General features: G+C 46.1%; 10 protein-coding genes across 10 annotated transcripts; 6 read left to right on the top strand and 4 right to left on the bottom strand.

Moving 5' to 3' along the window:
• Positions 1–125: 125 nt before the first annotated feature.
• Positions 126–1,258, bottom strand: C8R40DRAFT_1098439 (uncharacterized protein). Its single transcript, XM_046227807.1, has 5 exons — positions 725–1,258; positions 692–693; positions 570–608; positions 439–515; positions 126–380 (listed from the first exon to the last, which is right to left on the bottom strand). The coding sequence occupies exons 1-4, from the start codon at positions 846–848 to the stop codon at positions 492–494; spliced, it is 189 nt and encodes a 62-aa protein (XP_046087818.1). The 5' UTR covers positions 849–1,258; the 3' UTR covers positions 126–380; positions 439–491.
• C8R40DRAFT_1098437 (acyl-CoA N-acyltransferase) lies at positions 1,247–2,862 on the bottom strand. Its single transcript, XM_046227806.1, has 2 exons — positions 2,500–2,862; positions 1,247–2,448 (listed from the first exon to the last, which is right to left on the bottom strand). The coding sequence occupies exon 2, from the start codon at positions 2,444–2,446 to the stop codon at positions 1,445–1,447; it is 1,002 nt and encodes a 333-aa protein (XP_046087817.1). The 5' UTR covers positions 2,447–2,448; positions 2,500–2,862; the 3' UTR covers positions 1,247–1,444.
• Positions 2,863–3,100: 238 nt separating this feature from the next.
• C8R40DRAFT_1169239 (uncharacterized protein) lies at positions 3,101–6,729 on the bottom strand (the record flags this gene model as incomplete). Its single annotated transcript, XM_046231344.1, has 9 exons — positions 3,101–3,305; positions 3,357–3,532; positions 3,595–4,767; positions 4,832–5,200; positions 5,251–5,487; positions 5,542–5,661; positions 5,712–6,326; positions 6,373–6,495; positions 6,547–6,729. The coding sequence occupies 9 exons, from the start codon at positions 6,727–6,729 to the stop codon at positions 3,101–3,103; spliced, it is 3,201 nt and encodes a 1,066-aa protein (XP_046087816.1).
• A 577-nt stretch (positions 6,730–7,306) lies between these two features.
• On the top strand, positions 7,307–7,510 carry C8R40DRAFT_1041826 (ATPase, F0 complex, subunit J; the record flags this gene model as incomplete). Its single annotated transcript, XM_046224021.1, has 2 exons — positions 7,307–7,391; positions 7,443–7,510. Coding segments are annotated over 2 exons (153 nt in total), but the record flags the coding sequence as incomplete, so codon positions are not given.
• Positions 7,511–8,156: 646 nt separating this feature from the next.
• On the top strand, positions 8,157–10,397 carry C8R40DRAFT_1042244 (molybdopterin binding oxidoreductase; the record flags this gene model as incomplete). The annotated part of the gene is made up of 12 exons (XM_046224063.1): positions 8,157–8,227; positions 8,278–8,583; positions 8,636–8,758; positions 8,812–8,851; positions 8,905–8,972; positions 9,095–9,208; positions 9,275–9,527; positions 9,592–9,650; positions 9,709–9,831; positions 9,889–9,934; positions 9,991–10,118; positions 10,184–10,397. The coding sequence occupies 12 exons, from the start codon at positions 8,157–8,159 to the stop codon at positions 10,395–10,397; spliced, it is 1,545 nt and encodes a 514-aa protein (XP_046087814.1).
• A 159-nt stretch (positions 10,398–10,556) lies between these two features.
• C8R40DRAFT_1042067 (peptidase S8/S53 domain-containing protein) lies at positions 10,557–12,187 on the bottom strand (the record flags this gene model as incomplete). Its single annotated transcript, XM_046224052.1, has 4 exons — positions 10,557–10,972; positions 11,022–11,156; positions 11,208–11,694; positions 11,750–12,187. The coding sequence occupies 4 exons, from the start codon at positions 12,185–12,187 to the stop codon at positions 10,557–10,559; spliced, it is 1,476 nt and encodes a 491-aa protein (XP_046087813.1).
• Positions 12,188–12,663: 476 nt separating this feature from the next.
• C8R40DRAFT_1042299 (glycosyl-transferase for dystroglycan-domain-containing protein) lies at positions 12,664–14,131 on the top strand (the record flags this gene model as incomplete). Its single annotated transcript, XM_046224071.1, has 5 exons — positions 12,664–13,123; positions 13,180–13,550; positions 13,605–13,786; positions 13,839–13,986; positions 14,039–14,131. The coding sequence occupies 5 exons, from the start codon at positions 12,664–12,666 to the stop codon at positions 14,129–14,131; spliced, it is 1,254 nt and encodes a 417-aa protein (XP_046087812.1).
• A 386-nt stretch (positions 14,132–14,517) lies between these two features.
• Positions 14,518–16,414, top strand: C8R40DRAFT_113032 (uncharacterized protein). The gene is made up of 6 exons (XM_046229166.1): positions 14,518–14,726; positions 14,780–15,062; positions 15,121–15,182; positions 15,232–15,448; positions 15,503–15,990; positions 16,045–16,414. The coding sequence occupies exons 2-6, from the start codon at positions 14,837–14,839 to the stop codon at positions 16,252–16,254; spliced, it is 1,203 nt and encodes a 400-aa protein (XP_046087811.1). The 5' UTR covers positions 14,518–14,726; positions 14,780–14,836; the 3' UTR covers positions 16,255–16,414.
• Positions 16,109–17,632, top strand: C8R40DRAFT_112673 (uncharacterized protein). Its single transcript, XM_046229036.1, has 7 exons — positions 16,109–16,550; positions 16,610–16,673; positions 16,740–16,879; positions 16,932–17,087; positions 17,143–17,282; positions 17,341–17,430; positions 17,484–17,632. The coding sequence occupies exons 1-7, from the start codon at positions 16,426–16,428 to the stop codon at positions 17,504–17,506; spliced, it is 738 nt and encodes a 245-aa protein (XP_046087810.1). The 5' UTR covers positions 16,109–16,425; the 3' UTR covers positions 17,507–17,632.
• A 328-nt stretch (positions 17,633–17,960) lies between these two features.
• Positions 17,961–18,524, top strand: C8R40DRAFT_1098395 (uncharacterized protein). Its single transcript, XM_046227805.1, has 3 exons — positions 17,961–18,224; positions 18,272–18,448; positions 18,502–18,524. Exons 1-2 carry the CDS (start codon positions 18,024–18,026, stop codon positions 18,437–18,439), a joined length of 369 nt encoding a protein of 122 aa, XP_046087809.1. The 5' UTR covers positions 17,961–18,023; the 3' UTR covers positions 18,440–18,448; positions 18,502–18,524.
• Positions 18,525–18,613: the final 89 nt, after the last annotated feature.

Raw genomic sequence — 18,613 nt, 5'->3', positions numbered from 1 at the left:
CCCCTACTCTACTCTTAGTATGAATACAGCCCCGACCTACCAACTAATACTACTATAATACCACTTATATTATAGTGCTTTGGATCGAATCGAATGTCTGATTCAGATCCCCCAAATGTTTACGAGACCATAGTATCAGTTACTGTGCTACATTCTCTGAAAATGAACATTTCAGATTCTCTCCAGTTCATTTTCCACTCTATCGAACGACTTGAAGGTAGTCAGGAAACGAAAACATCACTATGATTATGAGCATATAAGAATTACAGGATTCCACTATTTCATTTCTCCATGATTCAAACAAGAAAGACGATCTTGTTTAACATTTACTCATCATGAACGTCGAGTGATGCAGTAAAGGTAAGGTGTAGTATCAAGTTCTATGTGCAATAAGTTGGGACATTTACGCCACCGTACACGAAGACAAAGGCCACATACTTGCAAGTACATTTTTGGTTCGGATCGTCGAAGAAACAGCCTACGCGCTTGCATTAGGATCCGTAGGACTTATCCTCCTGCGACAAACCACTGTTAATAGTTTACATGAAAGTGAATGCTATTCTACGCACCTGTTTTTGACGTTCCTCAGCTTCCATACGTGCGACGAGCTAGTTTCCTTCATGTGAGAGAGTCATTAAAACCTGGTTGCTCAGACTATACTAACGTCTATGAAGAAGGAATGAAGTTCAGTGTTCTGCTTCCTCATTGAAAAATCAAAAATCACCTCTTCCTTTCTGTAATGTTTCGCGGTGAATCATGACAGCAGAAACAACTGTCCATGCAGTGAGCCCTGCGAGAGAATAGACCACGGTCCTGTGTATGATATCTAACACAGGCAATCTAGGCATGGTTTATGGTCAGGAATGTGATATATTATGCGAACCGAAATTTCCAGAGTGGACGCGAACCGCGGCCCGAAGATATATAACGCCTATAATATTCAGAATGTGACAAAGAAAAAGAGTGTTGTTATTTTCAGTCACCAGTATCCTTTTTTGCAGGTGAAAGTCTTGAATTGTTAGAACGTTTTCATTATTTCATTGCCCTACATACCATTATTTATTGACCTTATGGGAAATTGTGCGAATCTGTAAGTTATTCGCAGTATGGATTCTTGTCAACGTTCTTTTAATAGTACAACTAGATCTAGCTTGAGAGTATCATTATGACAGCGACGATGAAGAGCTTTATAATTTATTGATCTGCCAGTGCTTACTTTTCCCCAAACTCGGTCACAGTCTATATAGTACCATCCTCTGGGATGAGTAGATATGATAGAGGCAGCTGGGCCTGGCTGTTCCCATTGAAACGGAGCCGTGAAACTTATAATCTATCTATCTATCTAGTGTTTACGAAAATTCTGTCCTTTTGATACACGCTATGTATATACTTAGCACGTTCTAGCAGGGTCCAGATACAAATAAATATACGAGGTAAAGAGGAATCACCAGTGACCAAGCTCAACGAAGTTTCTGTCGAAACCTACCTCTGTCCATTTGACAGAGTGCCCAATGGCAACAGCACCATCGGGCTCAACGAATCCAACGCTTTCATAGACCTTTGCTGCGCTGCCATTGTTGTGCGCAACGTATAATACAACCTCGCTCCTACCAGTTCCTAGCAGGTGTTCAGTGACCTCTCTTACAAGGCGTTTAGCACATCCCTGCCTTCTCCAAGAGCGATGTGTGTATACTTTTGTAATGGTCGCCGTATCCGCAGTGTTCCTAGTGAAGGCTGCGATACAAGTGATTTTCCCGGAGACACAATGAACCCAGACTTGTTCCTTGGAAATGAGCAATCTGGCTTCCTTGAATGCTCCCTCACGTTCTAAAACAAAGGGTTCTGATTCTTCAGAGAATCTTCTACACAACTTGGCTACCGTTTTGGTATCAGCAGTGTCTGCCAGGCGACAGGTTCCGAAAGGAGGGAGTGTCGAAGGTTGAGGGATGACAGCAGTGCAAGACAGCAGCCTCGCCGCGTAGTAAGGCTCATTGTTGATGCTAACACCCGCAAGCTCAGACCATTGCTGTGAAAATAGGGAAACGATGATATCTGGCGCAAAAACGCTGTAAACTCGTTCTCGGGGCACGCTCTTGAATAGAGCTTCTGCGAGTTTCCGAAGGCGGACCTCGAGTGAATTTCGAGTCCAAAGCGATCTGGGCCAGGTAGGAACGATGAAAATTGGGTATTTTCCCAACTCGTTCTCAGTACAAGAGAGTACCATATCCACTGTGCCGGTAATACTGCTGTCATAGGAAATACAACAGAGCCATAGCTGGTTGAAGGAGATAGGCAAATTCGACCGTTCGCTATCGGATGACTTTCTCAGAAGGGGAAGAATCACGTTGGCATCGATTCGATTAGCCTCCAGAGTGCTAAACACAAAGTCAGGCAATTGCCTAGCGTGCGTATAGGACGATATCGAAATTTCATGAGTAGACGGCATTTCTGTGGAATTGTTTAGCATAAAATAATGGAACGATGACTGAAAGACTCAACCTGTCAGGAAAGTAGGCCGATTGAGAAGAAAACTGCAGTGGGTTATATCCCGCCGTCCATACTGCTTTTATACTTTCTTGGTCCTCAAACGCTGTGGATTTTGCTGTTATGCTCCTTGCGGTTTCTTTGAAGATGACTCGATGAATATTGACAAGAATATCGAACGAAACCACATCCCTAGGGTCCGGATCGAGAATCCTGTTAGTAAAAGTCGTCTTTGATATTCAGTTCTTACAGTAGACATTGGCACTGGTTTTGGTTAGTGTGTCGGAGACTGATGCAGCTTCGAATGACTTCGTCTAAGCGCCGGTGTGGTCCACCATTACTTGCGCATTACTCACATTTTAATGCGCACATGTTTGAGCGGTGTTGGATAGAGGGTATGAAACCAATCATTTTGATATCTATGAGCCCTCGCTTTGCGCCTCCATTCATACGTGACTCAACGTTGGAGATTATCATAGGCCATCGAAGAGTCACTTAGGCGCCTCCTCAATAAGCGCCTGCATCTATATTTCCCACGAGAAGGATGCGGTATGAAGGGATTCATTGTTAGAAGCGTTCTGAGCAAAACGTACTCGGAACTGAGCTACGATACTGTCTAGACAGCAACGGAGTCTAATCGAGATTGGTTGAACAGTCCTCGACTGAAAGCGTTCGCGAGAGCTTTGAACCCTCCTTCCTGCACTTCGGAAACAAAAAGATCATGCTGATCCGCCAGCTGTTCATTATTCCTCCGTATCTCTCGTATAACACCGTGTTCCCGAGCGCAGTTGGGGCATTCGGTCTCGTTGTCGGGTAGGCACCTGAAAGAAAAAGATATCAGCGAGAACTAAGGAGGACACGCAGAAACGCACCTTTGATGATAGCTGTGGTTACACATAAAATGGATACTGGGTAGATCCAGTTGCCCACCACAAGTAGAGCAACGAGTAACATGGAAAACCTTCGGGTGCTCTGGATCAGAAAGCTCCTGAACTTGATTGAGCTTTGCGGCTGTTTCCATTCTGTACGAGCTGACCCATTCCCGATCCTACAGCAGTAATGCATACATCAGTGACCTAGTCATGAACATAATAGAAAGAGGGAACTGACAGCTTGTATCTCACCCCGCTCCTGAGTTATGCGCTCGATGAGCCATTCCTTGACTAGACCAACACTTGCGACGTCGTTGCGACTCAACACTTGTATAATGCCTAGCGGTGGCATGATGCTCTCCTGGTCAATATGCTGTATTACCTCCTTCACGTCGTCCATGTGGCGAGAAAAGAGCACTGGGGATGAAGTCAAAAATCGTAGTACTAGGGTATAAAGATGTGGATGCTTTGGACCGTATAACTGAAGATGCTTCAGTACTTGTGTCGAAGCTTCGGGCGTGGCACCCTCTTTGTCACGTTCCATCCAGAACCGCAAAACGTCTTCGTACATTCCCATCTTCTCCCAAAGAAGGACTAAGCCCTTGGTATATCCTCGGCTCGAGCATAGGATAAGGGCATGCGTGGTATCATAGGGAATTGTTTCACTGCGAAGGACTCGGAGGGCTTTCTCCTTCAAAGCTATTTCATCCTGAGGCGCCGAAGATCCGAGGGAAGAGGATAATCCTGGAAGGGTGAGGTAAAGTTCCAGTAATGTATTCCAAACAGCTACTTGATCGTGCCGATCTTCCTCATCGTCGATGTCAGGCGTCGTGCTCAACCGGCTTGGATCAGACATATCCTTTTGAGAATTCTCATCGACACTCTGTCCCCATCTTCTCAACGCAACAGTTTCCAAAAAGACCACAAATTGTTCCATGTGGTCTACAAAGTGCGCAAAGTATAAGCGCGGACTTAGCCGTTTCGATAGATTCACATTAGGTGGACGCGCAGACATCGGCGCGATACCTATCGTCGATAAAGCAGTGGGAGGAGGCGAGATACCTCGTGGAGTGCCTGAGGCACCATCGCTGTTCAAGCTCCCGCTACGTCTTATGGTACTGCCATCAATATCGCCGACTCGTACGGTTTTGACTGACGGGGCAGCAACAGTAGCAGTCTCTGATGCCTGCCCTGCAATGGAGTTGCGATGGAGAGTAAGATACGAAAGGTAGGAAGCACCGCCAGCTGTGGACTTCGACACAGCACTGATCGGTGTTTCCTCTCCCGTGTTGTCGATGACCTCGACAGTGGTATCTAATGTTGTTGTACATAGGTCAATGAGCAGTTCTGTGGTTTCTTGCGGGAGGTTACTCAGTAGAGCTCTACCATAGCGGGCCAAGTTCCCTTCAGCCTATACAAAAATGGCCATGCATGAATGATGACGGATAACCGATTGAAGTAGTAGTGCGACATACAGCATCCATTCCCAGCTTCCTGAGATAAAGCAGTGCCTCCGAATATTTGCCAGCGTCTTCTATTTGTATCCTCAAGTAATCTTCGTGACGCTCGTACTTCTTAGCAAGATAGCCAGCGTGCTCGAAGTAACCGGCTTGCCTACAGACCCTTATCGCAGTATCGAGATCGAAAGGCAGTTCATCTGAGGCAATCGATTCCTCTCTTGAATACTTTGATTCCGTTTTGATGAAGCTGTCCAGTCTCGACACATCCTTCAATTTTGTGTAAGTGTTCAGCAAAAGAGTGGTGTGATCTGAGTTGGCAAGACCTTGAGTGTGAAGTTCTTGCAGGTATGTTACCAGATTGTGTATCCGTTGGGCATCCAGGAACTAGGTGTCCCCCATTAGTAAAATATAGCAGACCTTCCAAAACACGCTACCTTCCGTATCACGTAGCTAGGTTGAACCCAACCTAGTGTCTTCACGTACTGGGTCATTGCACCATCGTAGTCATTCTTGGAAGAATACAGATGGTCACCATACTGTCGGTGGATATCCGCGACATGGCTATCATCAAGGTTTTGTGTCTTAGCAAGGTTCAAGGCGAGACCGTATAACGACCTTTTGTACAGCATATCCAGTTTGGCCGAAGTAGACTTCTCGATAAGATGGGTCAGCTATGAAAGATATAATCAGTGAAGCAGGACTACACGAATTTGCAACATAGGTACTTCTCCGTTGTTGCCCAGAATGTACAAATCACCCCAAGGTGCGCTAAAAATCTCGCGAACGCCTTGTGAGAAGGTTCCACTGTACGCAACGAATTTATTGGCGTGATCGAACACAGTGACCTGTCCAGATGCAGTCAATAAATGGACGTATCGAATGATACACAACGAACCTTGCTAATCTCGGATGTATCGTCACCAGTGGTGCGAACGAAATTGCGGACGGTAGCAGAGGCAGCAGAGGCGGAGGCTACAAATGGAGGGGAGATAATGACAAGGTACGAGGAGTGTACGTGGATAGCGGATTTATTGCCTTCATAAGCGAATGCGTTTCCCCTGCCTTCAATAGCACACATATATATGGCTTCGTCGCGTGCAACGATCATATTCGACTCGCTCATCACCGCACAGCCTAGTCCAGCGCCGATTTCGTCTACCACCATGACCGAAGAACTGCCAGCGCCGCGTCCAGTGGCTTGGTGAACAAGAACATGATTGGTTGTCACGATGAACAAGTAAAGATTGGAGTCGGTCTGGTCTGTCGGCTCTCTCGAGTGCCTGAGGGCTGCGTCCGGAGCATGACTCAAGGAACGCAAAATGGGTTCACGGAAGCCTAGTCCAGTGATTGGTTCAGTGGGTGACTCATGTATCGTTCGTGGTTTGGGGAGAGTAGTCAGCGATCCAGAGGACGCCAATGATTGATCTAGATGTCGATATAAGAGGACTGTGCCGTCGCCAAGGCCTATGGCCAAGTGGGAGAGATTTGCAGAGAGTGCAACCGTGGACACCTAAATATCGTAAGGGTCAAATTCTATAGAAGCACAGATTACCTACCGGATGTGGTCTATTGCTAGGTTGAACTTTAGCTGAGCGAAGAAGAAGGGGTGCGGTTGTTCGTCTGTCTTTCTTTCCAAGGTCCCATATCTTTATGAGTGGTGACTGTGCTGTGTTCTCCTCCTAACCGATTGTGGATATGAGTGCGGGCAATACAACCAATGGGATCCGTACTCCAAGTGTAACCAGAATTCCTTTCTTCTCCACCATGTGTGTGACCCTTCCTCCTACATGAGCTACCCAGCTGCTTATAGATTCGAAGCCCTTGTCCAAAAGGTGAATAGAGCCATAGATATCGGCTACAAGGATTCCTGCGGAGGATGAAGTGATTGTTGAAATTTCGAGAGTAGCCTGCATAGTCGCCGGATCAGCCTCTGAGTAACAGAATTTAACCTCGCGCACCTTGAATATTTCTGGAGTTTTATTTGCATCATGTATATCTTTCACCGGAATGGGATCAAAGAATGAAAACTGACGCCACTTTTCAAGGTCAAAGAATCAGTCGGATTACCCACAATTGCACGTAGGGTAGGACATGAAATAACCTAGGGAAACGATGGGAGTATAACTCACAGCAGGCGCTGACGCACTATTAGTACCAGCGGAAATAGTTGAAACCATAGAACCACGTATCAAGCCAAAGTCAAAGCTAGACGTTCTACTACTCGATATCTTGACACTTGATACCCAGTAGTAGTAGAAGAGGATAATCAGAGCCTGATTGTAATTTACTAATTATTACCAAAATACTTGACTGGTCTGACGCTCATGTTATCATGTGATCTCTACTCTCACGGTGAGTCCCGAACACTCTTCTGGTCCAACTCTCATATACACAGTACCATGCCTTTCCTTGGCTATCGCAAATGGCCTACGCCCGCAAGTTTTTTTTACCACCAAGGGATTGGGTATCTGCTAAATGACTTGGCTTTAGGTTCTCAAGCCCATGTGGCCGTTCATGGTAGCGGGCGCCATCACTGTTTACTACGTTGCCAAAATTCAAGACATGGCTGTCCGATGTGTGTGTTCCCATATTCTCGCTACAATTATAGCTCACTTTCCATTGCTAGCTCCGGAATACGCCAAGGATCCCAAAAATCCGTATGCCACGCAAATATCAAACTCGTCGGCTCATTAGAAGGGTTCATACCTGGAGGATAGAAGAATAATTACTCTGGTCGATGTATCTGTCTGGCTACATACGCGATGCTATTTAAAATTCTACCACCAATTTACTCGAGCAGTTCCACTGCGCGGTCGTCTGTCCACTTTCCGTCCAGATATTCCTCAGCATCAGGTGATTGCCTGCAATGAGGATGAGATATATGTCATGAATGGAATGATAAACTAAGACCGGAAAAACAACGATAGTTTGGACATTGGGGATATCCGAAGCTTTGGTTCATCGAACGTTAGCCTCGTGGTATCAAATAATCGTGAGTCCTATATTCACAATTGCAGCATAAGAAGTAAGAACCCCATTCACACAGTGGTTGCTTGTACATTCAATAGGGTTTTGAACGTTAGACGATTGCTTGGCGACTTCGGATTGATGCTGGTGAAGAATGACGATTGATAGACGCATTAATGAAGGGGTTTGGGTGGACCCGCGATGTATTCTTGACGTCCCCATGCACGGCTGAGCGGAATTTCCTGGGATATGGGAGAAAGTGAGCCGAAGCAGGATAAAGAGTATCTATGACCGCATCATCTATCTCATTTATATATATCTACATAGGGATAGATGGATAATAATTTCTCCTCCCATCAAAGCTATCCTTATCATGACTGACTCCGAAGTACAGAATATCAATGCGAAGAGCTCTTTTGCCGAAGAACGACTAGGCTGGACTGGGTTTGTCTTTCCCTTCGTCTCTTTCCTGCGCGTAAGTAACATATTCATAGATACGTTGAATGGGAGCAGTATCCAGAAAAGAAGGCTTTAGCTTCAAAGGTCCTTGCTGCAAGCAAATTTACACCGATTCCAGAATTTCAATTCGTTCCTTTGCCCACCACGAACCCGGTACTCATTGGACACAGATGGAAGGAATACCATGACGTGCTTGGATTGAAAAGCATCGTCGACTTTAGCTGGGAGACGGTCCAGCGTGAGAAGCCTGATCTTCTACACCTCCTTGACTTCCCGTATAACGGTGAAACAAAGAGAGATCAGCTTTTACAAGGCAAGCTCACAGACAACAAATATCATTTGTGAGTACGAATCCACCTCGGTGCATTCGCGCTTGTTAAGCCCGTTCCTCAGTGTTCGCAATCATGGTGGGGTGCCTAATATCAACGAGAATGATTACGAGCTCGAGATTGCTGGTCTGGTTAACAAACCTATCAAAATCTCACTGAAAGACCTGAAGGATCCCGAGAAATTTCCGTGAGTTTCGTTTGCTCATTTCCATAACATCGTTGCTCAAGCAGTACACAAAGGCAAGCAGAGGTCACGGTGACTATCCAGTGCAGCGGGACTGTAAGTCCTTCAATCCTTCCAAATCTTTTGAGCCCGAATCCATTCCTATCTAGCGCCGCATCGAACAAATCAACGTATATCCCGGTGACGGTGACGAGCTCATCAATGCACCCTGGGGTAAGTAACTGCTATCCATACCAGAAAGTTTGGTCCTTCGCTGACCTGTGTAACACAGGCGAAGGCGCCATGTGGGTCAAATATGTACTCTGAGTTGGCTAGCATTATCTAAATCTCGTATTGCAGAGGGACAGCGGTTTACCGAGGTGTTCCCCTCAAAAAAGTTCTTAAACTCGCTTGCGGTGGTGTCCTTCCCGAATGCGAACACCTTGAATTTATCGGCGCAGATACTTATTTCAAGTACGTGGAACCTTGCATCTTTCATTCATACCATACCGAATCCATTTTACCCTTCACCCTCACCAGGAAAAATAATGTATTCAACTATGCCGTCTCAGTTCCTTTGCGTAAAGTCCGTGCTTCTTCTGGCACCGAAGTCCTTCTTGCTTGGGAGATGAATGGCGCTCCTTTGCCCAAAATTCATGGAGCGCCACTCCGCCTCGTGGTCGCAGGATATATCGGTGCTCGCAGCTGCAAATGGGTATATAAGATCAATGCATTGAAGGAACCAAGTATGGGACCAGTACAGAGACAGGAATACCTGTATTACACGCCGCAGGTACGACACGATGAACGGTTTGGCTTAGTGGAAGCATTGACCTTGTCCTGACCCCTCTACACAGATCGGGAAACAAAATGCAAAATATTCCAATGGGTTCTCGATTCAGAACATGCCAGTCTCGTATGTTTACATTTCACAGTCCATGTTTTGTGTGACTCACTCAGGTCGCCGTTACTAGGAGCGCCATAATATATCCTCTAGATAAGCAAGTCGTCGTGCATTCAGGTAAAATCACGATGCAAGGTTGGGCGTACAGTGGAGGCGGAAACTGGGTACAGCGTGTCGAGGTATCCAATGATGGGTAATTTTTATCACGTTCAATCCTGTTTCCAACTAAGTATAACCATGACATTTTCAGAGGTTCAGTCTGGTACGCAGTCGAAGAAGAGAATATGACTACAAAGGTAACTCCTGCTGTCCTCGAATTTTTGACTAAGAACTGTAAATCTTTGCTATCAAGCACTATTACGCATGGAGATTATGGAAATTCGACCTCCCTGTTGACGCAGAAGGGTGGCTTGAACTTTGTGTGCGGACATGGGATTCTTCCAACAATACTGAGCCTACTTTCGTAAGGTCTGCTTGGAAGTAAGTGGTCATCTGATGACAAAATTTCCTATTGACGTTACTTTAATATGAACGTTCTTGGGTAGCTGGGACCTTCACGTCACCTCTTCTGCTCATCGCATCAAAGTTTACAGTATCAACACCTCGCGCCCTGCGACCGCACAACGGCTACGGGAGCTTGAAGCACATGGGCAGGGTATTGAGAAGCAGTCATTATCACATCCAGCTGAGTTCACGCTGGAGCCGGAGCAAGATTATCTAGAAAAGTATAGGCAGTACCCTCGAGAGCCAACTGATTGACGGCGCGACGCCTTTCATCGAAAGCTTAACATAATGTAACTTGTTTCGAGATAAAGGCATATTATAATATCCTACAGTTACAAAATGAGAGGTCGTTATTTACACATGATGCACGTACTGAATATGACAAGATACAACCACACTGGTGACGATGTCTCCTTACGCGGTAGTCGCATTGTTGAAAATCAACAAGTTGGGTGTACCTTCAGGTAAAGTACCGGTGATCACACCCTTGGTGGCGAGGGATAAAACCGCGCGCTTCAATTGGGCAGCAGAAAGCGTCTTGGGAGGAACAGGGGCTGTAGCAGCTTCAACAATTTCCGGTGAAGGAAGGAAACTGCTGATGACGGGAGGAAGAGCAGCATGTATGACCTTGTACATGGAAGCAAAGGCACGCTGTTCTGGATCAATCAGAGTGGGCACATCGAAACCAGGGGTCAAATCCGGGTTGAAAGGAACTGAAGGGTATATCGAGAGCAAGTAGGCAAGTAGACCAGCGGTGTGAGGGGACGCCATGGAGGTACCAGATATGGTATTAGTCTCGTCGTTGGGCCAGGTTGACCTAATATTGAGGCCTAACAGAAGCGTGAGCGGCAGATATACAGCTCTAAGACATAAACACACCCGGTGCAAACACGTCAACACATTTGCCGAAATTCGAGAAATAAGCACGCTCGTCATAGATGGTCGAGGCTCCGACAGTAATCGCTTTCTCTGCGGCAGCAGGCGAAGAGCTGCAAGCATCTCTGTTTTCGTTACCTATCAAAATATATCAGTACATAGTGCATGAAGGTCAAGATAAAAACCTACCAGCTGCGACGGCGAAATGAAGACCAGAGTCGGTAGCCTTGTTGACAACTGCGTCAAGTGTTGGCGACTTACCACCGCCGAGACTCATGTTGGCAACAGAACCCTTGTGCTTGGATGAACCAGACTGTGCCTTCTGTTTCGCGGCCGCAGTAGCCCATTCGACACCCTTGATAACGTCCGACATAGTTCCACTACCGTTAGAACCAAGAACTTTGACTGCATACACTTCGGCTTTCTTGGCGACACCATAGGCTTCTGAAGCCACGGTACCAGCGCAGTGAGTTCCATGACCGTTGGCATCCTCGTCGACGTCGTTCTGAGGGATGGTCACACCCCAATGCGCACGCCCATTGAACTCCGGGTGGTCAACGTAGATACCAGTGTCGATGATATATACATCAACGCCCTCACCAGCGTAAGTTACGTAGTCGTACTTTGTGAAAGAGCCAAGTGTGAGTTTCTTACGGTGACTGACTCGAGCAAGACCCTGTTAACAAAATACGTCAAAAGATAAGACCTTTACGGGATTCGTTGTAACTCACCCAAGGTGCTGTTTTCTGTCGCGTCGTCTCAGGGTTCACAAGTATTTCGTCAGATATACGCACGACCTGGTCTCGTTCAATGTATTCGACCTCAGGCAGTGCCCTTAACTGTTCAACGACATCGTCATGGAAGTAGCCAGAGTAGCCAAACTCGTAGACGTGTCGCAATCCAGAATCCTCACCGACGAGGGGACTTTCAGTATGTTTGGTTTGCAGAAAGTTGAGATGATTGGCTACGAGAGCATTGGACAAGCCATCCCGGAACTTGACGATGTAAGAGTTATTGATAGTTCCATGTAGATGGTTCTCTTCTATGAGAGGAGCTGGAATAAAAGACGAGCGCTGAGCAGGCGCATTGTGATAGTTGGTAGAGAGCGGAGAGGAATAGGCCGAAGCAGCTAGAGAGAGTGCTAGTAACGAGGATGTTATGAACGACATGACTGTCTCTGTTAGAAGGGAGGGGCCCCAAAGTAGATAAAGGCTACGCAGTTGTTTGGCAACGGCTTTTTGATCAAACAGCAGCACGTGCTCCACTAGCACTCGCGTGTGATACGCATGTTCTACAGCTACTTACAGTATCTACAGCAATATACACGTCTTCAGACTGCCAATCCCAGTTTTCTCAGTGAGACTACATGACAGAACCCCAAATTCAGGACTCAAATGGATTTGTACATTCGCGGCAGACAAACCCAAACGCGGATATCAGGGCCCTGGCGCTAGACTTAATTCTGCAGCAGCTGTGTAGAAAAAGTTAACGCATCAGCGAAAGAGTTGAGCATTACCAAGACGGCCTACCGTGGCTTTGCGGTGACTCGCGAAGAATTCGAGGAGACTGACGCTGCTTACATAAATATCAAGTCATAATACTGCTTTGACTTTTGACCTTTCACGCCAACTTCCTGTAGGAAGCGATGATTGTATCTACGACACATTGTGCCCGCATAGGACAAACTATAGCTCTTCTTTACGCGTTTATCGCTATCCTCTACACCACCAATTATCTCCTCGCATCTCCTTTACGTGCATGTTTCTCGCTTTTGTTCAACCTTCCGACTTCGACCACCCTACCAAATTCCTCAGTTTCATCAATTCTCCATTCTCTCAATAAGCAAAATTTTCGCAAGCCTCAAGTTTCTCCTCTTCTTTGGAACACTGAGGCGTCTCGCCCAAGTGAAAGCTCCTGGCCGGCGGACATAGACAATGATCTGGTCCTTTCAAAAGCATTCTCAAGTTCGATGCATCCTCCAAGCAAGATTGTGCCATTCTTCTATCGGGCGTCTGGCGAGCTCGACGTTGAAGATATAACTATCACGACTTTGATAACAAGCAACCGATTTCCTGTTTTTGCCCGTTTAGTGGAGCGATATCAGGGTATGTTGACTGGATCTTCATAATCAACTTTCAATCATTGCCGACATTATTCTAAGGACCTATCTCTGTCGCTATACATGTCAACAATAACAGCTCTGAATACTACTCACTATTGGATTCCATACACTCTCTCTACACCTCTACCCCAAACATGGCTCGTTTTGTTGACGTTCACCTCGTTATGGACTCTTTCGATCGCCAATTCAATACTTGGCGTAACATCGCTCGCTTATTCGCTCGTACAGACTTTGTCATGATGCTCGATATTGATTTTGCTATATGCACTGACTTTCGAAGTGCCATGAGGGCTAACAAGTCTATCATGGATGAACTTCGAAAAGGAAATTCAGCGTTCGTGATCCCGGCGTTCGAGTATGTGAAACCAGAGGAAGGAAATCACCAGGTGGCCTTCCCAACTGACAAAACTGTATCATGATCTTTCTAGTATCGATGTTATCTGTTGCTCATGTTCTTTTTGCAGTCATTGCTTTCCGCAGTCGAAGCTGGACGTTTAGATATGTTTCATGCCTCTTGGGAAGTCGGACACAATAGCACAGACTATCCAAGATATTATGCAGCCCCTCCTGGTGAAGTGTACAAGGTGACAAAATATCAAGCTGCTTACGAACCCTATATCGTTTTCAAGAAAGACGGTCCCCCATGGTGAGTCGCTCTAGTTGACCACCCACGTTGGCGTAATTTCCCCGCCCTTCAGGTGTGACGAGCGGTTCGTTGGTTACGGAGGCAACAAGGCGGCTTGTCTATTCGAATTGTATCTCTCTGGGATATCTTACTATGTACTTTCCGACCATTTCATTGTACATCAAAATCACTTGTACGAGGAAAAAGTTCGGAAGGACGAGGTTAGTACTCCTGGCACCTCCGACCACACGTCGCTGATCGTTAATCCCGCAGCGGAAATTCAACAAGAAAATTTACAACGACTTCAAGGAGGAGACTTGTTTGCGGTGGGTGAAATGCGTTCACATCATAGACTGGAATCGATGACCTTCCGCAGATACTTCAAGCATTACCATGATCTTGGCATACTCAACTCTACGCGAGGTTACAACATTCAGCAGGAATGTACAAAGTTAAAAGGCTTTCCCCAAATCGCTCAACAGGTATGTGCCCTCGAGTCCCTTCGAGTCCCCGTCAGGCACTTGACCTTAGAGAGCAATTAGATATTGGCATGAGTACTTACTGGTCAACGGTGGTTCGACATGGACGGTTAGCCGAACAGTATCAAAAGGCATCGATCGCGATCTTTGTATGTTTCTCCACTTTCGCCTTCTTAGAGACAATGTATGCATAGATCCTGATGTTATATGATCCTACTAATGAGTGCATACCTTTCACATTAGGACTGTATGTAGAACGAACCGGTGAAATCTGCGCTAGGCAAGGAATGCTATGTCTTCTCCTGCTCTTCTCAGTGGATGACTTACCGTAAGGATTATTCCTGATATATTGAATCATAATGGTGTATTTTTTCTAACAACCTGAGCGAGTTCGGTCCGATCAACGGGTTTTGAGCAGAATTTGAGCAGAACCTCTGGCTATAGATGGTTCTGCACAGTTCTGCACTCGCTTACTGGACTAAGTGAGCAGATGAACGGTCCGTTTGTTACATCAGACTGGCTCAAGATTACTCAGATTACTGGGCCAAGGACCACTCATGGTGTCAACCTTGAGCTGTATCTCTATCTGTGGATGTGTTCTCCTGCGGCGAATTCAAGCAACAACAGACGTGCCGGCATCATTGTCCGTGGTGCGGGGCCCGCTTCGATTTTGATCAAAGTTTCTACGGACCGAAGGGCCGAACTTGAACCTTCTTCCACTCTTCCACAATACTTTATTAGGAGTGAGAATGTTTGCGAAGATTCCCAGTTTCCGTTCCTTGTACTCTCCATCATGCTCCCCAGAGTCCTCATTTGTGGTATGCTTCCAATTTTTTTGACTGTCCAAATCCCCAATCAATCTGCAATTACTCCTAGGAACAATTACTTGGGCCGATGAGGATGTCAAAGAGCTTTTAGGACCTATCGCTGACGTTGTGGTGAGATCCATGCCATCGGAAGTCAGTAGCCAACTCACAATTCATCCAGCGCTTTGACTCAATCGATCGGTCAGATTTCTTGAAAGGCTTTCAACCTGGTGGAAAATACGAAGGAACGGTCGCAGTATTCAGGGATAACAATTTGACCGACAAAATTGGCATTTTTGATCAATCGCTCGTCGATGGATTTCCTTCAACTATCAAGTGGATCGCGCACAATGGTGCTGGATATGATCAGATAGATGTACCGGCATGCAAAGCCAAAGGTAGCGTTGTGCCATCAGCCTGAGCACGCGTCCATTTACGTTCATATCCTTCAGGTATTATAGTCTCTAATACTCCTGGGGCTGTTGACGACGCTTCTGCAACAACTGCCTTGTACCTCCTCATTTCCACACTCCGCAATTATGCCATCAGCGAACGTTCTCTCCGTGAATTGAAATGGAAGCCCAACGGACTAGCCAAACGATCGCATGACCTGACAGGCCACACACTAGCAATCCTTGGACTCGGCGGTATTGGTATGCGCTTAGCTGAGCTCGCGCACGCGTTCCCTATGCGAATCATCTATTATTCAAGACACAAGGTAACTGATGCACCTGAGTGGTGCGAGTACTTCGAAAACGTGGAAGAGATGCTGGCCCAGGCCGACGTCCTCAGTGTCCACGTCCCATTGAACCCAAATACTGTCGGTCTGGTAGGAGAGAAGTGGATCAGAGCTTTGAAGAAAGGCGCTATCATTATCAACACTGCTCGGGGAAAGGTGATTGACGAGGATGCTATGATACGAGCCCTTGAGGACGGACACGTGAGCAATAGATTTATTCAATGTTGTCCCTGCGGTAATCATGAGATTTCATAGCTTGCTTCTGTCGGTCTCGATGTATTCCCCAATGAGCCGGAGGTCAATCCAAGGCTCCTCGAGTTCCCGCACGTTACACTCCTACCTCATATGGGTACGGAAACTCGGGATACACAACACAAGATGGAGGTTAGAGCGTTGAAAAATATTCAAGATTTTCTGAAAAATGGTAGGGGAATCGATGTCATTCCCGAAATGAAAAATATGTAGCCTAGCAATATAAAGTTTATCCATAACTTGTTGCCCAGTGCCACGGGGTATCGAACTCTATCGAATCATCGAGAGAAGGTGATTGGCACGAGGATGCCTTGAGGCTATATATGTGTGTATGCACAATGCTGTAGCAGTTTACCTTCACTCTTTACTATCAAGGATTTCTCGATGGCCTCATCCTCGACGTCCACAAATGGCGCTGCCACCCCCCGACCGATACAAAGGTCTGCTGACTCGGAGAACGGAGATTCTACCCAGGCACTTAACTCGTTAAGCAGCACGCTTTCGAAGCTGTAAGTGAACCATAACAGTCTTTGATGAATGCGATGTCTCACGGTGAGACAATTGTCAGAGAAATGGATTTTCTTGCTTTGAATTCCAGCCAACCTCATGAGAGAAATAACTTGCAACAAACAGTGCGCGATCTGAATGTTGACCTAAAGTTCAGAATGCTGACTTCTTGACTCGTTCAATGCGCAAAGTCGGAGGAAGCACTCAATGGAAAAACTCGTCAGCTCCAAGCCGAGGTCATACAATATAAGGCAGCACACGAAGGGGAAATCAACGAAATCAAATCGCGCATTCGAGAAGTGTACCCTAATGAGGTCGTACAGCAGTTGAGGTTTGTCAAAGCTGAACATATGAAACCAGACGAGGGAAAACACTTTACCTAGCCCTGGAATTCGAGACCACATCAAGGCGGAGGTTCAAGCCCTCACCAAAGATGAATTGAAGACTCAGTTTCCCAAACTAATGCCAGTTTCCTTGAAACAACAGTTGGACGACACCAATAAACAGTTGCGGAAGACAAAAAATGCATATGAAAATTCGTACGTTGCTAAGTTTTGTCCTATGTCTGTTCATTATAAACAGATACTGTTCCAGGGAAGCACGTAGCTTCAATTCCTCGATTGATATTGTAGATGCTGTCACTCGGAACGAGCAGCTCAAGCTTGTATTGAGACCAGACGGGGAAAAAAGTAGCTTATGGCCAGCGGACCTAAATTCTCTGTTTGCATATGACCGTAAGGAAGATCTGAAATATTTTTGGCTGGAAAATGCTGATCAGTCAATAAATCACAGCTGAGAATGTCAAGAAATTACTAAGGGACTATGAGCTGCCGATCGACAAGGCACACGATGCCAATATTAACTGCTTCTTGGGCTACATCGGTATGTTGTGCTGCCGTTTTACTGAAGATAATCATTTGAGCAACTCGAGGCAGGTGTGAAACAGCAGTTGGTCTGACTCGCCAAGCATACATACAACAAAATCGTACATTAAAGATATTGTTCCGGTTTCGACGATTGCTACAACACACTCAGTTATTCACATGGTGCAAAGTTGGCGCATGGCACGGCTTCTTGCACCGTGTCAAAGCTGTAAATTTCATCCTTCATTTGCCCATCTTTCTCTTTATTTTTTCCGGACAGTTTCAGAGATCGTTTGTCTGTGCGTTCCATTTTTGCATTTTCCTTGACTATCTACTTCCGATCCTCTACAATCATCAACATAGGTTTTGTCCTATTTTAGCTGTACATTAGCATTTAAACACTGTCAATCATGAAATGTCGAGGTGAAGTGGGTAGTGCACGGCCAGCTGCCAAACTACTTGGTCGCCATCTCATTATGGAAGGGTTATTATTATGTAAGACTTTCGAGCTGTTCAAGGCCAAACACGTTACTACAGCCTTCAATCAAGGTGCCAAGATGTTATATCTTGATACCGAGTTTCTTTGTTTATCGCGACCTTACCCGATCACCCATGTCGCATCTCGTGGACGTACTAGCCAGCTTAGCGAATTCTGAAAACAATGTTGCCGCAGGCTTGGGAGAAGTCTTGCAAGCATTTGTTGCTGGTTCCTATCCTTCACCTGGACCAATATTAATCGAGTTCGGACACCGAACGATGGCGTTGGGCCGGAAACGAATGTCTACGATGACAGGGCGGGTCAGTAGTTTCAAGGTAGCACGCTTCATTGTTCTTTTCAAAATGACTTCGTCATCCCACAGAATGCGTTCCTATACGTCAAAGGAAAGTTCGGGCTCCTCAACGCCTCAACACCGTTATTTCTGCAGGCTGTGATCACTGGCAGGGCAGATGGAGCCTTTGTCGAGATTGACCTGGACGCATGGGAAGAAATCGTCCCTTACATCGAAAAACTTCGAATCATTACTTGAGTGTCAAAAGTGAGTAGCACAGACGGTGTATTCTGCATTTCCTTGAACCCAGTCTCTGCCAGCAACTTCCATCTTACGCCGAATGCAACATGTACTATTTGCGTTCGACGACGCTGTCTACGATCATCTCGACACTCCAGAACACTTCAGCTTGGGGTCAGAGTGCATGCTGCC

Source organism: Lentinula edodes (genome assembly GCF_021015755.1).
Source record: "Lentinula edodes strain Le(Bin) 0899 ss11 chromosome Unknown C8R40scaffold_12, whole genome shotgun sequence".
NCBI lineage: Eukaryota > Fungi > Basidiomycota > Agaricomycetes > Agaricales > Omphalotaceae > Lentinula > Lentinula edodes.
Note: the sequence above shows the minus strand (reverse complement) of the source record. Positions and strands in the feature narration are given on the sequence as shown.

Bases quoted from the DNA above. Each gene is read 5' to 3' on its own strand.
- C8R40DRAFT_1098439 (XM_046227807.1), bottom strand. From the start codon at position 848: ATGCCTAGATTGCCTGTGTTAGATATCATACACAGGACCGTGGTCTAT. The intron at 516-569 runs GTGCGTAGAATA...GGTTTGTCGCAG, and splicing joins CTGAGGAACGTCAAAAACAG to GAGGATAAGTCCTACGGATC.
- C8R40DRAFT_1098395 (XM_046227805.1), top strand. From the start codon at position 18,024: ATGTCGCATCTCGTGGACGTACTAGCCAGCTTAGCGAATTCTGAAAAC. The intron at 18,225-18,271 runs GTAGCACGCTTC...GTCATCCCACAG, and splicing joins GGCGGGTCAGTAGTTTCAAG to AATGCGTTCCTATACGTCAA.
- C8R40DRAFT_1098437 (XM_046227806.1), bottom strand. From the start codon at position 2,446: ATGCCGTCTACTCATGAAATTTCGATATCGTCCTATACGCACGCTAGG.
- C8R40DRAFT_112673 (XM_046229036.1), top strand. From the start codon at position 16,426: ATGGCCTCATCCTCGACGTCCACAAATGGCGCTGCCACCCCCCGACCG. The intron at 16,880-16,931 runs GTTTGTCAAAGC...CACTTTACCTAG, and splicing joins GAGGTCGTACAGCAGTTGAG to CCCTGGAATTCGAGACCACA. The intron at 17,283-17,340 runs GTAAGGAAGATC...AATAAATCACAG, and splicing joins TTCTCTGTTTGCATATGACC to CTGAGAATGTCAAGAAATTA.
- C8R40DRAFT_113032 (XM_046229166.1), top strand. From the start codon at position 14,837: ATGTGTTCTCCTGCGGCGAATTCAAGCAACAACAGACGTGCCGGCATC. The intron at 15,449-15,502 runs GTAGCGTTGTGC...CATATCCTTCAG, and splicing joins ACCGGCATGCAAAGCCAAAG to GTATTATAGTCTCTAATACT. The intron at 15,991-16,044 runs GTGAGCAATAGA...GAGATTTCATAG, and splicing joins GAGCCCTTGAGGACGGACAC to CTTGCTTCTGTCGGTCTCGA.